General features: G+C 43.0%; 1 protein-coding gene across 1 annotated transcript in view; it reads left to right on the forward strand.

The window, feature by feature from the left end:
• rapgef1b (Rap guanine nucleotide exchange factor (GEF) 1b) overlaps positions 1-19,294 on the forward strand; it is an 80,840-nt gene that overhangs the window by 23,297 nt on the left and 38,249 nt on the right. The window contains 2 exon segments of the mRNA XM_046290336.1: positions 11,031-11,176; positions 15,845-16,023. Coding sequence (XP_046146292.1) covers positions 11,031-11,176; positions 15,845-16,023 — 325 coding nt within the window.

The raw sequence follows: 19,294 nt of genomic DNA on the forward strand, positions 1-19,294 counted from the left end.
CTAACAAGTAATCTAACAATTTCACAACAACTACCTTATACACACAAGTGTAAAGGAATTAATAAGAATATGTACATGTAAATATATGGATGAGCGATGGCTGAACGGCATAGGCAAGATGCAGTAGATGGTATAGAGTACAGTATATACATATGAGATGAGTAAAGTAAGAGTATGTAAACATTATATAAAGTGGCATATTATACTGCATGGCACAGTTTGGAAATGATAATAAAAGTACAGGAAATTTAGAAATTGGAGTTGGATTGAACAGTATAAATGGAAAAGCCCCATTTTTAAAATAAATGATTTGTGTTTCCATCCTTGGGTCATGAACTACTACGTATTTAGAACTTTTATTATTCAAGAACCGGTTTCCTTCTTCTCCGGCAACTGAGTTAGGAAGGACGCTTTTATCTTTGTAGTGACTGGGTGTATAGATACACCACCCAAAGTGTAATTAATAACTTCAATGTCTGCTTTTTAAAAATGTGTACCCATCTTCCAATAGTTGCCCTTTGCAAGACATTGGAAAAACTCCCTGGTCTTTTGTGGTTGAGTGTTGGAAATTCACTGCTTGACTGAGGGACCTTAAAGATAATTGTATGTGTGGGGTACAGAGATAATGTAGTCATTCAAAAATATTGTTAAACACTATTATTGCACACCATGCAATTTATGTGACTTGTTAAGCACATGTTTACTCCTGAATTTAGGCTTACCATAAGAAAGGGGTTGAATACTTATTGACTAAAGACATTTCAGGTTTAAATTTTGTATTTATTTGTACAAATTTCAACAATGAAATTATTCCACTTTTACATTATGGGGTATTGTATATAGGCCAGTTACAAAAAAAAATCTAATTGTAATCTGCAACAAAATGTGGGAAAAGTCAGGGCCTCCTGAGTGGCGCAGTGGTCTAAGGCTCTGCATCGCAGTGCTAGAGGCATCACAACAGGTGACACAGGGTTTGATCCCGGGCTGTGTTGCAGCCAGCCGCGACCGGGAGACCAATGAGGGTTTGTCCGACTGGGATGTCCTTGTCCCATCACGCTCTAGTGACTCCTTGTGGTGGCCGGGCGCATGCACGCTGACTTCGGTCGCCAGCTGTACAGTGTTTCCTCCGACACATTGGTGTGGCTGGCTTCCGGGTTAAGCAAGCAGTGTGTCAGGAAGCAGTGCGGCTGGGGGGGGGTTGTGTTTCGGATGACGCGTGGCTCTTGACCTTGGCCTCTCCTGAGTCCATACGAGAGTTGCAGTGATGGGACAAGACTGTAACTACCAATAGGATATCACAAAATCGTGGAGAAAAATAAAAAGGGGTAATAAAATAAAAAGCATCTAGGCAATATCTCCTATTTCTTTTAGACTAACTTTTAGTTTTCGACAGTGGAGATTTGTATAATCCAAACACCGGCTTCTCTGGCATTATCACTTAAGTATAATAGATCCACACAGTAATAGTAGATCTGTGGTTTACGTTCTCACTATGCTCTGTTAGACATGGTCCACCAATCAGTCACCTCCCAGTTTATTGTTATTTACTCAATGTCAAATGTTGAACTGCATTAAAACTCACTGAAGAACGGAGACTGTGTGTGAGCACGTGTCACGTAGCCTGCGAATAATGAGAGCGTGTGACGGATGGAGGACATAACAGAGATGGAAAATGAGGTTGTCCTGCACATGTCCTAAAGCAAGGTCTGTTTGGGTAAATAAATGAAAATGTAGTCCTGAGTTGTTATGGTGCGTAGTTGGTAATTCTGTAGGGAATTAGAGTTCACTTACACAGTCGGGGTGTTGTATTTAATTTATTTAACAATAAAACATTTATGTAACCAGGCAAGTCAGTGAAAAACATTAAAGGAGCACAGTCCATACTAAGGGGAGGGATCGAGGAATGGGTAGACACACTGGAGGAAGACTTCCAATTCACATGCCTACAAGTCATTTAATTGACATGCGGCATAGTCACACTAGTCTCCTTTTTATTTATTTATTTTAATTCACCTGTATTTAACCAGGTAGGCAAGTTGAGAACAAGTTCTCATTTACAATTGCGACCTGGCCAAGATAAAGCAAAGCAGTTCAACACATACAACAACACAGAGTTACACATGGAGTAAAATAAACATACAGTAGAAAAATAAGTCTATATACGATGTGAGCAAATGAGGTGAGATAAGGGAGGTAAAGGCAAAAAAAAGGCCATGGTGGAGAAGTAAATACAATATAGCAAGTAAAACACTGGAATGGTAGATTTGCAGTGGAAGAATGTGCGAAGTAGAAATAGAAATAATGGGGTGCAAAGGAGCTAAATAAATAAATACAGTAGGGGAAGAGGTAGTTGTTTGGGCTGATTTATAGATGGGCTATGTACAGGTGCAGTAATCTGTGAGCTGCTCTGACAGCTGGTGCTTAAAGCTAGTGAGGAAGATAAGTGTTTCCAGTTTCAGAGATTTTTGTAGTTCGTTCCAGTCATTGGCAACAGAGAACTGGAAGGAGTGGTGGCCAAGGGAAGAATTGGTTTTGGGGGTGACCAGAGAGATATACCTGCTGGAGCGCGTGCTACAGGTGGGTGCTGCTATGGTGACCAGTCAGCTGAGATAAGGGGGGACTTTACCTAGCAGGGTCTTGTAGATGACCTGGAGCCAGTGGGTTTGGCGACGAGTATGAAGCGAGGGCCAGCCAACTAGAGCGTACAGGTCGCAGTGGTGGGTAGTATATGGGGCTTTGGTGACAAAACGGATGGCACTGTGATAGACTGCATCCATTTTAATGAGTAGGGTATTGGAGGCTATTTTGTAAATTACATCACCGAAGTCGAGGATTGTTAGGATGGTCAGTTTTAAGAGGGTATGTTTGGCAGCATGAGTGAAGGATACTTTGTTGCGAAATAGGAAATTCTAGATTTAACTTTGGATTGGAGATGTTTGATGTGAGTCTCGAAGGAGAGTTCACAGTCTAACCAGACACCTAGGTATTTGTAGTTGTCCATAGATTCTAAGTCAGAACCGTCCAGAGTAGTGATGCTGGGCAGGTGCAGGCAGCGATCGGTTGAAGAGCATGCATTTGGTTTTACTTGTATTTAAGAGCAGTTTGAGGCCACGGAAGGAGAGTTGTATGGCATTGAAGCTCATCTGGAGGGTTGTTAACACGGTGTCCAAAGAAGGGCCAGAAGTATACAGAATGGTGTCGTCTGTGTAGAGGTGGATCAGAGACTCACCAGCAGCAAGAGCGACATCATTGATATATACAGAGAAGAGTCGGCCCAAGAATTGAACCCTGTGACACCCCCATAGAGCCTGCTAGAGGTCCGGACAACAGGCCCTCTGATTTGACACACTGAACTCTATCAGAGAAGTAGTTGGTGAACCAGACGAGGCAATCATTTGAGAAACCAAGGCTATCAAGTCTGCCGATGACTGACAGTCGAAAGCCTTGGTCGCAGGTCAATGAATACGGCTGCACAGTATTGTTTATCGATGGCGGTTAAGATATAGTTTAGGGCCTTAAGTGTGGCTGAGGTGCACCCATTACCAGCTCTGAAACCAGATTGCATAGCGGAAAAAAGGTGCGGTGGGATTCGAAATGTTCGGTTATCTGTTTGTTGACTTGGCTTTAGAAGGCCTTAAAAAGGCAGGGTAGGATAGATATAGGTCTGTAGCAGTTTGGGTCAAGAGTGTCCCCGCCTTTGAAGAGGGGGATGACCGCAGCAGCTTTCCAATCTTTGGGAATTCTCAGACGACAAGAAAGAGAGGTTGAACAGGCTAGTAATAGGGGTTGCAACTTTTTGACAGATAATCTGGACCCTTTCTTTCAAAAATTGTCTATCCCGGCTGATTTGTAGGGGTCGAGATTTTTCAGCTCTTTCAGAACACCAGCTGACTGGATTTGAGAGAAGGAGAAATGGGGAAGGCTTGGGTGAGTCGCTGTGGGGGGTACAGTGCTGTTGACCGGGGTAGGGGTAGCCAGGTGGAAAGCATGGCCAGCTGTAGAAAAATGCTTATTGAAATTCTCAATTATAGTGGATGTATCGGTGGTGACATAGTTTCCTATCCTCAGTGTAGTGGGCAACTGGGAGGAGGTCTTCTTATTCTCCATGGACTTTACAGTGTCCCAGAACTTTTTTGAGTTTGTGTTGCTGGAAGCAAATTTCTGCTTGAAAAAGCTAGCTAGCCATGGCTTTTCTAACTGCCTGTGTATATTGGTTTCTAACTTCCCTGAAAAGTTGCATATCACGGGGGCTGTTCGATGCTAGTGCAGAACGCCATAGGATGTTTTTTTGTTGTTTAAGGGCAGTCAGGTCTGGGGAGAACCAAGGGCGATATCTGTTCCTGGTTCTAAATTTCTTGAATGGGGCATGCTTATTTAAGCTGTTGAGGAAGGCATTTTTTTTAATAACCAGGCATCCTCCACTGACGGGATGAGGTCAATATCCTTCCAGGATACCCGGGCCAGGTCGATTAGAAAGGCCTGCTTGCTGAAGTGTTTCAGGGAGAGTTTGACAGTGCTGAGTGTCGGGCGCTTGACCGCTGACCAATTACGGATGCAGTTAATGAGGCAGTGATCACTGAGATCTTGGTTGAAACAGCAGAGGTGTATTTAGAGGACAAGTTGGCTAGGATAATATCTGAGGGTGCCCGTGTTTATGGCTTTGGAGTGATACCTGGTAGGTTCATTGATAATTTGTGTGAGATTGAAGGTATCAAGCTTAGATTGTAGGATTGCTGAGGTGTTCCAGTTTAGGTCACCTAGCAGCACGAGCTCTGAAGATAGATGGGGGGGCAATCAGTTCACATATGGTGTCCAGAGCACAGCCAGGGGCAGAGGGTGGTCTATAACAGGCGGCAACGGCGAAATACTTGTTTTTAGAGAGGTGGGTTTTTAAAAGTAGAAATTAAAATTGTTTGGCTACAGACCTGGATAGTAGGACAGAACTCTGCAGGCTATTTCTGCAGTAGATTGCAACACCGCCCCATTTGGCTGTTCTATCTTGTCTGAAAATGTTGTAGTTAGGGATGGAAATTTCAGCGTTTTTGGTGGTCTTCCTAAGCCAGGATTCAGACACTGCTAGGACATCCGGGTTGGCAGAGTGTGCTAAAGCTTTATTAAACAAATTTAGGAAGGAGGCTTCTAATGTTAACATGCATGAAACCAAGGCTATTACGGTTACAGAAGCCATCATTAAAGAGCGCCTGGGGAATGGGAGTGGAGCTAGGCATGGCAGGGCCTGGATTCACCTCTACATCACCAGAGGAACAGAGGAGGAGTAGGGTAAGGGTACAGCTAAAAGCTATGAGAATTGGTTTTCTAGGACGTCCAGAACGGACAGTAAAAGGAGGTTTCTGGGGGGCAATAAAATAGCTTCAAGGTATAATATACAGACAAAGGAATGGTAGGATGTGAATACAGTGGAGGTTAACCTAGGCATTGAGTGATGATGAGAGAGATATTGTCTCTAGAAACATAATTGAAACCAGGTAATGTCATCGCATGTGTGGGTGGTCGAACTGAAAGGTTGGATAAGGTATAATGAGCAGGGCTAGAGGCTCTACAGTGAAATAAACACTAACCAGAACAGCAATTGACAAGGCATATTGACATTAAGGAGAGGCATGCTTAGCCGAGTGATCATAAGGGTCCAGTGAGTAGTGAAGTTGGTTGGGGTCACGACGATTCAGACAGCTAGCCGGGCCATCTGTAGCAAGCTGACAGAGGATGGAGGTCTGTTTTTAACCACCTCGTGCGTTTCCGGCGGTAGATTAGTGGTGTTCCGTGTGGTAGAGGGGACCAACCCAATTGGCAAAATAGATATACATGTAGTTATAGTGACCTAAGAAAACTGTCCGATAGACCTATTCAGATAGCTGACGAATAGCAGGGTTCAGGTAACGTCGCAACGGAGGGGCCAGTTGGATAACTCCCTCGGGCAGATAACGTCGGTAGTCCAGTCGTGAAGGCCCGGTGGGGCTCTGCGTCGGCAGTAAAACGGGTCTGGATAGGTGATTATAGCCCAGGAGTGGCTGATGGAACTCTTCAGCTGGCTAGCTCCGGAATAATTGAAAATGTGTCCTTCTCTACTATATGGGAGTGGATGGAGAGTGCTTGGTCCCTGGAGTCCCAAAGTGGTGTATACTGACGCCACACCCCTTAACACAATCTGACTTCCTGTCTGCCCCAGTGCTCCTTCCTGTGGCTCATTGTTCTGGAGCGTGGCTCGAAACGGAAGCCCTACAGGAAAAACCCCACCAATCACTGGACAGGACCCAGTCCTCCATGATCCCTGCTAAGCCTACCCCAATATGAGGCAACACATGTATAGACATCAAAACAATGGCGATGCATAAAATCATTCACTCAGCATTCAAATGTTTGGGGGTCTCACACGTGCCTTGAGAAGTCTTGCATTCCGTTCCATTTCTCTGTAGGTTTCTTATTTTAAACTTCACATCTGTTACTCAGTGAGGTCTTCATCTGCGACTAGAACAGCTTGAGTCTAACTGCAAATAGCAGCCTCTGTTCCGCCAGGTCACACTGCACTATTTCAGTAATATACTTCATATATCCTGTAGGGTATCATGATACCCGTATCGCAATACTACTATACCTGATTTTCCTTGGCAAAAAAAGAAAACACAAAGCAGACTAAACTCTTTGGTCCTTTAAAAACCCACTGTATGTGACATATAGTGTGCTTTAGCTTGGAAAAGAAACATGGGATTCTGGGTGACAACATCAGGCTGCTTGTTACCAGCTTTAGGACTGTTTTCCTCAGGAAATTCGGTACGCGTCATGTTTTGTTTCTTTGCCATGATACCTCGGAATATCGCAATACTGTTATCGTGACAACCCTTAGTATTCTGAATTATAATTAATTTAGCCATGAATATCTATACTACATGTCAGGTCTATGAATTATGTGGTACATCCGTGATGGTAGCATTCCAGTTCTATCCATTTCTAAGAAGAGTAGTATGTTTTTGAAGTTCTAGTGATGGCAGATGCTGCTCTCGTAGCCACACTACATCTACTGGGTTAATTTTCAGCTGACAGACTTCCCTCCCTCGGCCTGCAACATTTCAGATGCTGGAATACGACTGCAACAGCTGATTTATCATCTCAATAGTCAGAAATAAGAGTCTCGTTATGTCAGTCACTTAGTGAAGCTGTTATTAATGCTACTTATCGTGGGCTTTTAATTATGCACGTTTCTAAATCACTTGTGTTTTTATACAGTGACACACACACACACACACACACACACACACACACACACACACACACACACACACACACACACACACACACACAGAGAGAGTCTGTAGCTCCCCGAAGAAGAGAACACTCACCAGGAAGTGATCAGTAACTCTCTTAGTCATTCACCATGCATCATTTCTGCTAATATGTGCTTTGAGGAAATGAAGGGAGTCACACTTTAAGCGGATGATTCACTCTCATTTAATCACCACCCAATCCTCTACTGCTTTTTAGCTGATGCTCTCTCTCCATCTCTCTTCTCTGTGTTGCTCTTTCTCTCTGTTTTTTTCACTTGCTCTCCTTCCCTTCTTTCAGTATATTGCTCTCGCTCTCTCTCGCTCTCTCTCGCTCTCTTGGTCTCTGTGTGTGAGGGCTGCTTTGTACTCTTCCCATTACTTAATAGCTGGCACTGAGACCTCTGTGACTTACTGCTGTCATTTAGCCTAGCAACCTCCAATTCCACACATACACTTCCGTTGAACATTCGAGCCTGACTGATAAATCGGTTGACTGATATTATCGGCCGATGTTAGCCTTTCACAGAAATATTTGTATCGGTCTTTATTCCACAGATAAAGGGCCAATTTTATTATATACAGTGGGGCAAAAAAGTATTTATTTAGCCACCAATTGCGTAAGTTCTCCCACTTAAAAAGATGAGAGGCCTGTAATTTTCATCATAGGTACACTTCAACTATGACAGACAAAATGAGAAAAGAAAATCTAGAAAATCACATTGTAGGATTTTTAATGAATTTATTTGCAAATTATGGTGGAAAATAAGTATTTGGTCACCTACAAACAACCAAGATTTCTGGTCTCTCAGACCTCTTTTAAGAGGCTCCTCTGTCCTCCACTCGTTACCTGTATTAATGGCACCTATTTGAACTTGTTATCAATATAAAAGACACCTGTCCACAACCTCAAACAGTCACACTCCAAACTCTACTATGGCCAAGACCAAAGAGCTGTCAAAGGACACCAGAAACAAAATTGTAGACCTGCACCAGGCTGGGAAGACTGAATCTGCAATAGGTAAGCAGCTTGGTTTGAAGAAATCAACTGTGGGAGCACTTATTAGGAAATGGAAGACATACAAGACCACTGATAATCTCCCTCAATCTGGGGCTCCGTGCAAGATCTCACCCTGTGAGGTTAAACTACAGTTGAAGTCGGAAGTTTACATACACTTAGGTTGGAGTCATTAAAACTCATTTTCAACCACTCCACAAATTTCTTGTCCTAACTGACTTGCCAAAACTATACTTTAACATCTACTTTGTGCATGACAAATTTGCATCATAATTTTTCAAACATTTGTTTACAGACAGATTATTTCACTTATAATTCACTGTATCACAATTCCAGTGGGTCAGAAGTTTACGTACACTAAGTTGATTGTGCCTTTAAACAGCTTGGAAATTCCAGAAAATTATGTTGTGGTTTTAGAAGCTTCTGATAATAATTTGAGTCAATTGGAGGTGTATCTGTGGATGTATTTCAAGGCCTACCTTCAAACTCAGGCCTCTTTGCTTGATATCATATAATATAATGATAATAATTATATAATTCATGCCTTACCTTTGAAGAGCTTCTTCTGTTGGCACACCAATATGTCCCATAAACATAAAAAATGGTCCTTCTGTTCGATTTATTCCGTCGTTATTTCTCCAAAATGCCAATTTATTTGGCGCGTTTGATCCAGAAAAACACCGGTTCCAACTCGCGCAACATGACTACAAAATATCTAATAAGTTACCTGTAATCTTTGTCCAAACATTTCAAACAACTTTCCTAATACAACTTTTGATAATATTTTTAAAATGTAAATAATCAATATAATTTAAAGCGGGATAAACTGCGTTCAATAGCGGATAAAAACAAAGTGGAGCGAGCTTTCAGGTCGCGCTCCCCAACCACAACAGTACACTAGACTCGACCCTCATTCTGAACAGCCCTACTTCTTCATTTCTCAAAGGAAAAACATCGACCAATTTCTAAAGAATGTTCAAATCGAGTGGAAGCGATAGGAACTGCAAGCAAGTGCCTTACAAATCTAGATCCACATTCAAAACACTTTCACCTCAAAACTTTTCCTGGATGGTTTGTCCTCTGGGTTTTGCCTGCCAAATAGGTTCTGTTATACTCACAGGCATCATTAAAACAGGCTCTTCACCGACGAATCACGGTTTAGTCTCACCAGGGGTGATGGTCAGATTCACGTTTGTCGAAGGAATGAGCGTTACACTGAGGCCTGTACTGTAGAATAGGCTGTGCTGCAGCAAATGTAGAGCCAACCTGTCACAAGAAAACAAGTTGCCATGATGAGATGATAGGTCTACATGCATTGTGAACTGCGCTCCATACTGAAATGGGCTGTCTGTCCCCAGCCTGAGTGTTGATGATTGATCATGTAGAGAGAAGGCCGTAGAGAAGCCACATTTAGACATTGCGTATAATTTAACAGTTCCATTTCACGTCATGCTGTTCATACAAATCATTTTTGATAATTTATCGGCTTCTTGCAGTTATTTGTCCCGGGACAAGGGAGTGGTTTTGGGCAGTAAATCTCGATAACCGATTTCCTGCCATTCAACCCTGGAATGCTTGTGTTTTTTGTTGTTGACTGGAGGAAAAAGAGACGACACACTGAATGGAGGCCTATGTTGTTTTCACCTAGTGGTTCTGCAGTGATGATGGTCCACAACCAGATGTCTGTCACTACCATAGAAGTCAAGTCTGGATCTATTAATATGGTCACTACATTGTACAGGGGATTACATCAGCTAAAAGAGCAGCTCTGTCTAGCCTCCATTTCTTTCTCTCGCTCCTGTCTCTCTTCTCTCATTGATTCTCTCGTTCTCTCTTTTATAACAGGGCTATTTAGTATTTATCTCCTACCTCTGTCTGTCTGTGTGTGTACAGCGCAGAGATGGAGTTAGAGGGAGGGGGGAGGTTCTCCAGGGAGGAGAGTAACGGGAAGCACTCTCTTTTCTCCCAAATATCTTCAACACTCCGGCAGCGGCTTGGGGAAACTCCGCTGAATGACTCTGCTATTATGAAGCTGCTGGCAATTATGCAACATAAAGTGATTTTCATCTCTCCATCTCTTCTCCCACTAACCAGCCTATTCTCAATGGACAGTGGTGATTGGAGTGTGTGTGCATGTTTTCGTGTGTGTCTCTGTCAGCTCCTGTATGCGTGTGTGTCTGCGCCCGCGTGCGTGCGTGCATGTGTGTATACTCCCGATCTGCCTGGCCTCTCAGAGATGGGAGCGACCAGCAGCAATGTTATCAGCCGAGGGAAGTCTGTGGACAGACAGTAGAAATGAGAATGTGATAAGACCTGATAGCATCTCTGTTGCACCCTCAGCTGAACACAGACAGATAGGCCTATACTGCCTGCTGGGCCAATGCTAGTACAACCGACAGAAACACTGCTACTGCAATGCCATTTTGTCAGGGTTGTGATCATTTGATTGGCACTGTCTCTTATTGATCTCCCTCAGACTCTTATGGCTTCTCTATTTTAGCCTGGGCTGTGTTCATTGGGGTAAAGCATTAGAAATTTCTGCCCATTTCTGTCTGTTTCAAAATGTTTCCTTTCATTTTGTGCTGGGTTTTTCCATGGTTTTTGCTTTAGCCTACTTCTCTGACATTCGCTGTGGTGCCAAAGTCCTACATATCTACCAGGCTACTTCTATTTCCCCTCTCTGCCATCTGTCTCCTCTGACTGACGTCTCATCTCTCTCTTCCTCTCCTCCTCAGACTCGCAGCGCTCCCACCTCTCCTCCTTCACCATGAAGCTGATGGACAAGTTCCACTCTCCCATGATCAAGAGGACGCCATCGAAGAAGGGCAAGCAGTTGCAGGTCGAACCAGTGGTCAAGAGCCAAGAGAAACCCGTCAACAAGGTGTGTGTGTGTAGAATCGTCTAGAGGTCGACCGATTAATCGAAATGGCCGATTAATTAGGGCCAATTTCAAGTTTTTATAACAATCAGAAATTGGTATTTTTGGATGCCGATTTGGCAGATTAGTTTTTTTTTAACACCTTTATTTAACTAGGCAAGTCAGTTAAGAAAATAGTCTTATTTTCAAAGACTGCCTAGGTACAGTGAGTTAACTGCCTTGTTCAGGGGCAGAACGACATATTTTTACCTTGTCAGCTCAGGTATTCAGTCTGGCAACCTTACAGTTAACTAGTCCAACGCTCTAACCACCTGCCTCACGAGGAGCCCGCCTGTTACGCGAATGCCGTAAGAAGCCAAGGTAAGTTGCTAGCTAGCATTAAACTTATCTTATAAAAAACAATCAATCATAATCACTAATCACTAATATCACCAACACATGGTTGATGATATTACTAGTTTATCTAGCGTGTCCTGTGTTATAATCGATGCGGTGCACATTCGTGAAAAAGGACCGTCGTTGCTCCAACATGTACCAAACCATAAACGTCAATGCCTTTCTTAACATCAATACACAGAAGTATATACACTGCTCAAAAAAATAAAGGGAACACCTAAACAACACAATGTAACTCCAAGTCAATCACACTTCTGTGAAATCAAACTGTCCACTTAGCAAGCAACACTGATTGACAATACATTTCACATGCTGCTGTGCAAATGGAATAGATAACAGGTGGAAATTATAGGCAATTAGCAAGACACCCCCAATAAAGGAGTGGTTCTGCAGGTGATAACCACAGACCACTTCTCAGTTCCTATGCTTCCTGGCTGATGTTTTGGTCACTTTTGAACGCTGGCGGTGCTTTCACTCTAGCGGTAGCATGAGACGGAGTCTACAACCCACACAAGTGGCTCAGGTAGTGCAGCTCATCCAGGATGGCACATCAATGCGAGCTGTGGCAAGAAGGTTTGCTGTGTCTGTCAGCGTAGTGTCCAGAGCATGGAGGCGCTACCAGGAGACAGGCCAATACATCAGGAGATGTGGAGGAGTCCGTAGGAGGGCAACAACCCAGCAGCAGGACCGCTACCTCTGCCTTTGTGCAAGGAGGAGCAGGAGGAGCACTGCCAGTGCCCTGCAAAATGACCTCCAGCAGGCCACAAATGTTCATGTGTCTGCTCAAACGGTCAGAAACACTCCATGAGGGTGGACGTCCACAGGTGGGGGTTGTGCTTACAGCCCAACACCGTGCATGACGTTTGGCATTTGCCAGAGAACACCAAGATTGGTAAATTCGCCACTGGCGCTCTGTGCACTTCACAGATGAAAGCAGGCTCACACTGAGCACATGACAGACGTGACAGAGTCTGGAGACGCTGTGGAGAACATTCTGCTGCCTGCAACATCCTCCAGCATGACCGGTTTGGCGGTGGGTCAATCACGGTGTGGGGTGGCATTTCTTTGGGGGGCCGCACAGCCCTCCATGTGCTCGCCAGAGGTAGCCTGACTGCCATTAGGTACCGAGATGAGCTCCTCAGACCCCTTGTGAGACCATATGCTGGTGTGGTTGGCCCTGGGTTCCTCCGAATGCAAGACAATGCTAGACCTCGTGGCTGGAGTGTGTCAGCAGTTCCTGCAAGAGGAAGGCATTGATGCTATGGACTGGCCCACCCATTCCCCAGACCTGAATCCAATTGAGCACATCTGGGACATCATGTCTCGCTCCATCCACCAACGCCACATTGCACATCAAACTGTCCAGGAGTTGGCGGATGCTTTAGTCCAGGTCGGGGAGGAGATCCCTCAGGAGACCAACTGCCACCTCATCAGGAGCATGCCCAGGCATTGTAGGGAGGTCATACAGGCACGTGGAGGCCACACACACTACTGAGCCTCATTTTGTATTGTTTAAGGACATTACATCAAAGTTGGATCAGCCTGTAGTGTGGTTTTCCACTTTAATTTTGTGTGACTCCAAATCCAGACCTCCATGGGTTGATACATTTGATTTCCATTGATAATCTTTGATTTTGTTGTCAGCACATTCAACTATGTAAAGAAAAAAGTATTTAATCAGAATATTTCATTCATTCAGATCTAGGATGTGTTATTTTAGTGTTCCCTTAATTTTTTTGAGCAGTGTATATTTAAACCTGCATATTTAGCTAAAAGAAATCCAAGTTAGCAGGCAATATTAACCGGGTGAAATTGTGTAACTTCTCTAGCGTTCATTACACGCAGAGTCAGGGTATATGCAACAGTTTGGGCCGCCTGGCTCGTTGCGAACTAATTTGCCAGAATTTTACGTAATTATGACATAACATTGAAGGTTGTGCAATGAAACAGGAATATTTAGTCTCAGGGATCCCACTCGTTAGATAAAATACGAAACGGTTCCGTATTTCACTGATAGAATAAACGTTTTGTTTTCGAGATGATAGTTTCCGGATTCGACCATATTAATGACCTAAGCCTCGTATTTCTGTGTGTTGTAATTAAGTCTATGATTTGATAGAGCAGTCTGACTGGAGCGATGGTAAGCATTCATTCAAACAGTACTTTCATGCGTTTTGCCAGCAGCTCTTCACTGTGCTTCAAGCGTTGTGCTGTTTATGACTTCAAGCCTATCAACTCCCGAGATTAGGCTGGTGTAACCAATATGAAATGGCTAGCTAGTTAGCGGGGTGCGTGCTAATAGCGTTTCAAACATCCCTCGCTCTGAGACTTGGAGGAGTTGTTCCCTTTGCTATGCATGGTTAACGCTGCTTCGAGGTTGGCTGTTGTCGATGTGTTCCTGGTTCGAGCCCAGGTAAGAGCGAGGAGAGGGACGGAAGCTATACTGTTACACTGGCAATACTAAAGTGCCAATAAGAACATCCAATAGTCAAAGGTATATGAAATACAAATCGTATAGAGAGAAATAGTCCTTTAATTCCTATAATAACTACAACTTAAAACTTCTTACCTGGGAACATTGAAGACTCATGTTTAAAGGAACCACCAGCTTTCATATGTTCTCATGTTCTGAGCAAGGAACTTAAACGTTAGCTTTCTTACATAGCACATATTGCACTTTTACTTTCTTTTCTCCAACACTTTGTTTTTTCATTATTTAAACCAAATTGAACATGTTTCATTATTTATTTGAGGCTAAATAGATTTTTATTGATGTATTATATTAGGTTAAAATAAGTGTTTGTTCAGTATTGTTGTAATTGTCATTATTACAAATCTATTTTAAAAATCGTCCGATTTAATCGGTATCGTCTTTTTTTGGTCTCCAATTATTGGTATTGGCGTTGAAAAATCATAATCGGTCGACCTCTAGAATCGTCTGTGTGTGTGTGTGTGTGTGCTTGCTGTGGGAAACCCAGCTCTCCCACCTATCCCGTGCACTTGTTTACCTACATGTGTGGTTTTCCGTCCAGTACCTTGCTTTGTATTGTATTGCTCTGCCCTATTGTGTGAGTTTCCTGTGGTTTCCGAGTTGTTGTGAGTGCTGCCTTTGGATGGGTAACAGGTGCTACCACCAGTAGGTGTCCCCCCCCCAAATGGTACCCTATCCCCTATATAGTGCACTATTACCCATAAAGCCCTGGTCTAAAGTAGTGCACTACATAGGGGATAGGGTGCCATTTGAGGGACACACCCATACACACATGAATGGAACTGAAGCTGGCCAGTTTCCTGAATAAACTCCTCTCACTCCCAAGGCTTTAGTATAATGACTTCAATTCTCTGACAGTTTTGTACATACACTGAGTGTACAAAGCATTAGGAACACCTTACTAATATTTAGTTGCACCCCCTTTTGCACTCAGAATAGCCCCAATTTGTCGCGGCATGGACTCTACATGCCGTGACAAACATTCCACAGGGATGCTGGCCCATGTTGACTCCAATGCTTCCCACAGTTATGGGAAGTTGGCTAGATGTCCTTTGGGTGATGGACCATTCTTGATACACACGGGAAACTGTTGAGCGTGAAAACCCAGGAGTGTTGCAGTTCTTGACACACTCAAACCAGTGTGCCTGGCACCTACTACCATACCCAGTTCAAAGGCACTTAAATATTTTGTCTTGTCTGTTCACCCTCTGAATGGCACACATACACAATCCATGTCGCAATTGTCTCAAGGCTTAAAATACACAATCCAGGTCTCCTCCCATTCATCTACACTGATTTGAAGTGGATTTAACAAGTGACACCAATAAGGGATAACAGCTTTCACATGGATTCAACCTGATGTTCCTAATGTTTTGTACACTCGGATCTTAATTTGAGACAGGAAAATAATCCAACAGCAACGTGAAATGTGAATTATTATGTGGATTATAATTAATATATATAAATATTTTTGGACCATGCTAAATTACAATGTTGTTTTCGTCAAAGGGTGTGCTTTAATTTTAAACCCTGGATGAAGCTCTCTTTGGAAATGGCATTTTCTCCATCCATCAATTATTATGTCAAATAGACAGCTGATTTTCTCCGAGCTTACCATCTTTCATTGTGTTCATTAGGGCCATTTTGCAACAGAAAACGACTGAGCATTTCTCATTGGACAAGTTCAAATAGTACCTCCCCGTTTCACTTTGTTTCCATCCTTCTGGTGCCTACTGAACACAACCCAAGCTGAAAATGTAATTATATTTCTTTCTTTTCTGTAGAAGGTGAGTCGGCTGGAGGAGCAGGAGAAGGAGGTGGTGAGCGCACTACGCTACTTCAAGACCATCGTGGACAAGATGGTGGTGGAGAAGAAGGTGCTGGAGATGCTGCCTGGCTCGGCCAGCAAGGTGCTGGAGGCTATTCTACCTCTGGTGCAGGTGGAGGCCCGGATAACACACAAGTACGTGGGCTGAGACGGGACAGGAGAAAGGCTAGTGTTTAAGATGGTATGTGCAATACCACTCAAAAAGTTTGGACACACATACTCATTCAAGGGTTTTTATTTTTTATTATTTTCTACATTGTACAATAATAGTGAAGACATCAAAACTATGAAATAACACATATGGAATCATGTAGTAAGCAAAAAAAAGTGGTAAACAAATCTAAATATACTTTAGATTTTAGATTCTTCAAAGTAGCCACCCTTTGCCTTGATGACAGCTTTGCACACTCTTGGCATTCTCTCAACCAGCTTCATGAGAGTGTCACCTGGAATGCATTTCAATTAACAGGTGTGCCTTGTTAAAAGTTTATTTGAGCCAATCAGTTGTGTTAAGGTAGGGGTGGTATACAGAAGATTTTGTAAAAGACCAAGAACCGCTCAAATAAGCAAAGAGAAACGATGGTCAGTCAATCCGGAAAATTTCAAGAACTTTGAACATTCGCAAAAACCATCAAGCGCTATGATGAAAATGGCTCTCATGAGGACTGCCACTGGAAAGGAAGACCCAGAGTTACCTCTGCTGCAGAGGATACGCTCATTAGAGTTAACTGCACCTCAGATTGCAGCCCAAATAAATGCTTCACAGAGTTCAAGTAACAGACCCATCACAACATCAACTGTTTAACCAGGTAGGCTAGTTGAGAACAAGTTCTCATTTACAACTGCGACCTGGCCAAGATAAAGCAAAGCAGTGCGACAGCAACAACAACAGAGTTACACATGGAATTAACAAGCGTACAGTCAATAACACAATAGAAAAAAAAGAAAGTCTATATACAGTGTGCGCAAATGGCATGAGGAGGTAAGGCAATAAATAGGCAGTAGTAGCAAAGTATTTACTATTTAGCAGATTAACACTGGAGTGATAGATGAGCAGATGATGGTGTGTAAGTAGTGATACTGGTGTGCAAAAGAGCAGCAAAGTAAATAAAAACAATATGGGATGAGGTAAGTAGATTGGGTGGGCTATTTACAGATGGACTATGTACAGCTGCAGCGATCGGTTAGCTGCTCAGAGAGCTGATGTTTAAAGTTAGTGAGTGAAATTTAAGTCTCCAGCTTCAGCTATTTTTGCAATTTGTTCCAGTCACTGGCAGCAGAGAACTGGAAGGAAAGGCAGCCAAAGGAGGTGTTGGTGTTGGGGATGCGCGTGCTATGGGTGGGTGTTGTTATCATGACCAGCGAGCTGAGATAAGGCAGAGCTTTACCTAGCATAGACTTCTAGATGACCTGGAGCCAGTGGGTCTGGTGGCGAATATGTAGCGAGGGCCAGCTGACTAGAGCATACAGGTCGCAGTGGTGGGTGGTATAAGGCGCTTTGGTAACAAAACGGATGGCACTATGATAGACTGCATCCAATTTGCTGAGTAGAGTATTGGAAGCTATTTTGTAGATGACATCGCCTAAGTCGTGGATCGGTATGATAGTCAGTTTTACTAGGGTAAGTTTGGCGGCGTGAGTGAAGGAGGCTTTGTTGCGAAATAGAAATCCGATTCTAGATTTGATTTTGGATTGGAGATGTTTGATATGAGTCTGGAAGGAGCGTTTACAGGCTAGCCAGACACCTAGGTATTTGTAGTTGTCCACGTATTCTAGGTCAGAAAGAGGAGACCGCGTGAATCAGGCCTTCATGGTCAAATTGCTGCAAAGGAACCACTACTAAAGGACACCAATAAGAAGAAGAGACTTGCTTCGGCCAAGAAACACGGGTAATGAACAGTAGACCGGTGGAAATTTGTCCTTTTGTTCTGATGAGTCTAAATTATTATTTTTTGGTCCCAACCACAGTGTCTTTGTGAGACGCAGAGTAGTTGAATGGATGATCTCCACGTGTGGTTCCAACCATGAAGCATGGAGGAGGTGTGGGGGGCTTAGCTGGTGACACTGTCTGATTCATTTTGAATTCAAGGCACAATTAACCAGCATGGCTACCACAGAATTCTGCAGCAATATGCCATCCCATCTGGTTTGCACATAGTGGGATGATCACTTATTTTTCAACAGGACAATGACCCAAAACACACCTCCAGTCTGTGTAAGGGCTATTTGACCAAGAAGGAGAGCGATGGAGTGCTGCATCAGATGACCTGGCCTCCACAATCACCTGACCTCAACCCAATTGAAATGGTTTGGGATCAGTTGGACCGCGGAGTGAAGGAAAAGCAGTCAACAAGTGCTCAGCATATGTGGGAACTCTTTCAAGACTGTTGGAAAAGCATTCCAGGTGAAGCTGGTTGAGAGAATGCCAAGAGTGTACAAAGCTGTCATCAAGGCAAAGGGTGGCTACTTTGAAAAATCTAAAGTATATTTTGATTTGTTTTACACTTTTTTTGTTTTTCTGTTACTTCATGATTCCATATGTGTTATTTCACAATTTTGATGTCTTCACTATTATTCTACAATGTGGAAAATAGTACAAATAAAGAAAAACCCTTGAATGAGCAGTTGTGTCCAAACTTTTGACTGGGTACTATAGGTAAAAGGAACTGGGCTTTGTTTAGTATTCAGCATTGGTGAGGGATCTTTGGCCCAGTATATGATCATACCGTATTTTGTTTTTATTTTGGTGAGTTTTTTTTGTTACCAAATTTCTATTCACTTTGTTGTTTTTGTTGTGTCATATATATATATATAATTTTGAGCATTTAGGAAAGACCGTTGGTCATTCCTTACATATTGTTACCCAGTCATAGCCTAGGCATGTTGCCCCTTAGTGAGATGGGCTGCGTACTACATTCTCACAGAATGTTCTTGCTGTTTTGCCACAAAATAATGTAAACAAAAGGTGTCTCCATTCCCCAAGACGTTATGTAACAACCTCATTAGTGGTTTGATCATCAACTGCTATCTATTTGCTTTTGATGTGTCCTGTTGGAACGTTGCTCAAAAAGGAGAACGGATGTTGTGACATCATCAGGAGCTACACTTGGTGACATCATAGTGAGACATAATCACCTCAGGCTTCCTGGAGTGTTCATCTCGTGTGCTCTGGTATTTCATATCTGGAAAGAGCTCCTGTTATTCTGACTGAGTTAATGTTTACCTGTTTATTCAGCACTGTCAACACTTTATTCAACACTGTTATGAGCCACACGCTTCTTCTTATCCACTCGTGCAACAAAGTGTATCGATAGGCTTGTTTTGTTATTATTATTATTATTGTGTCTTTTTTAATATCAAGGAATATTTCCCGTTCTTTGGTCATAGGAGTAACAAATAATGAAGT

This window comes from Oncorhynchus gorbuscha, linkage group LG11 (assembly GCF_021184085.1).
Source record: "Oncorhynchus gorbuscha isolate QuinsamMale2020 ecotype Even-year linkage group LG11, OgorEven_v1.0, whole genome shotgun sequence".
NCBI classification, from domain to species: domain Eukaryota; kingdom Metazoa; phylum Chordata; class Actinopteri; order Salmoniformes; family Salmonidae; genus Oncorhynchus; species Oncorhynchus gorbuscha.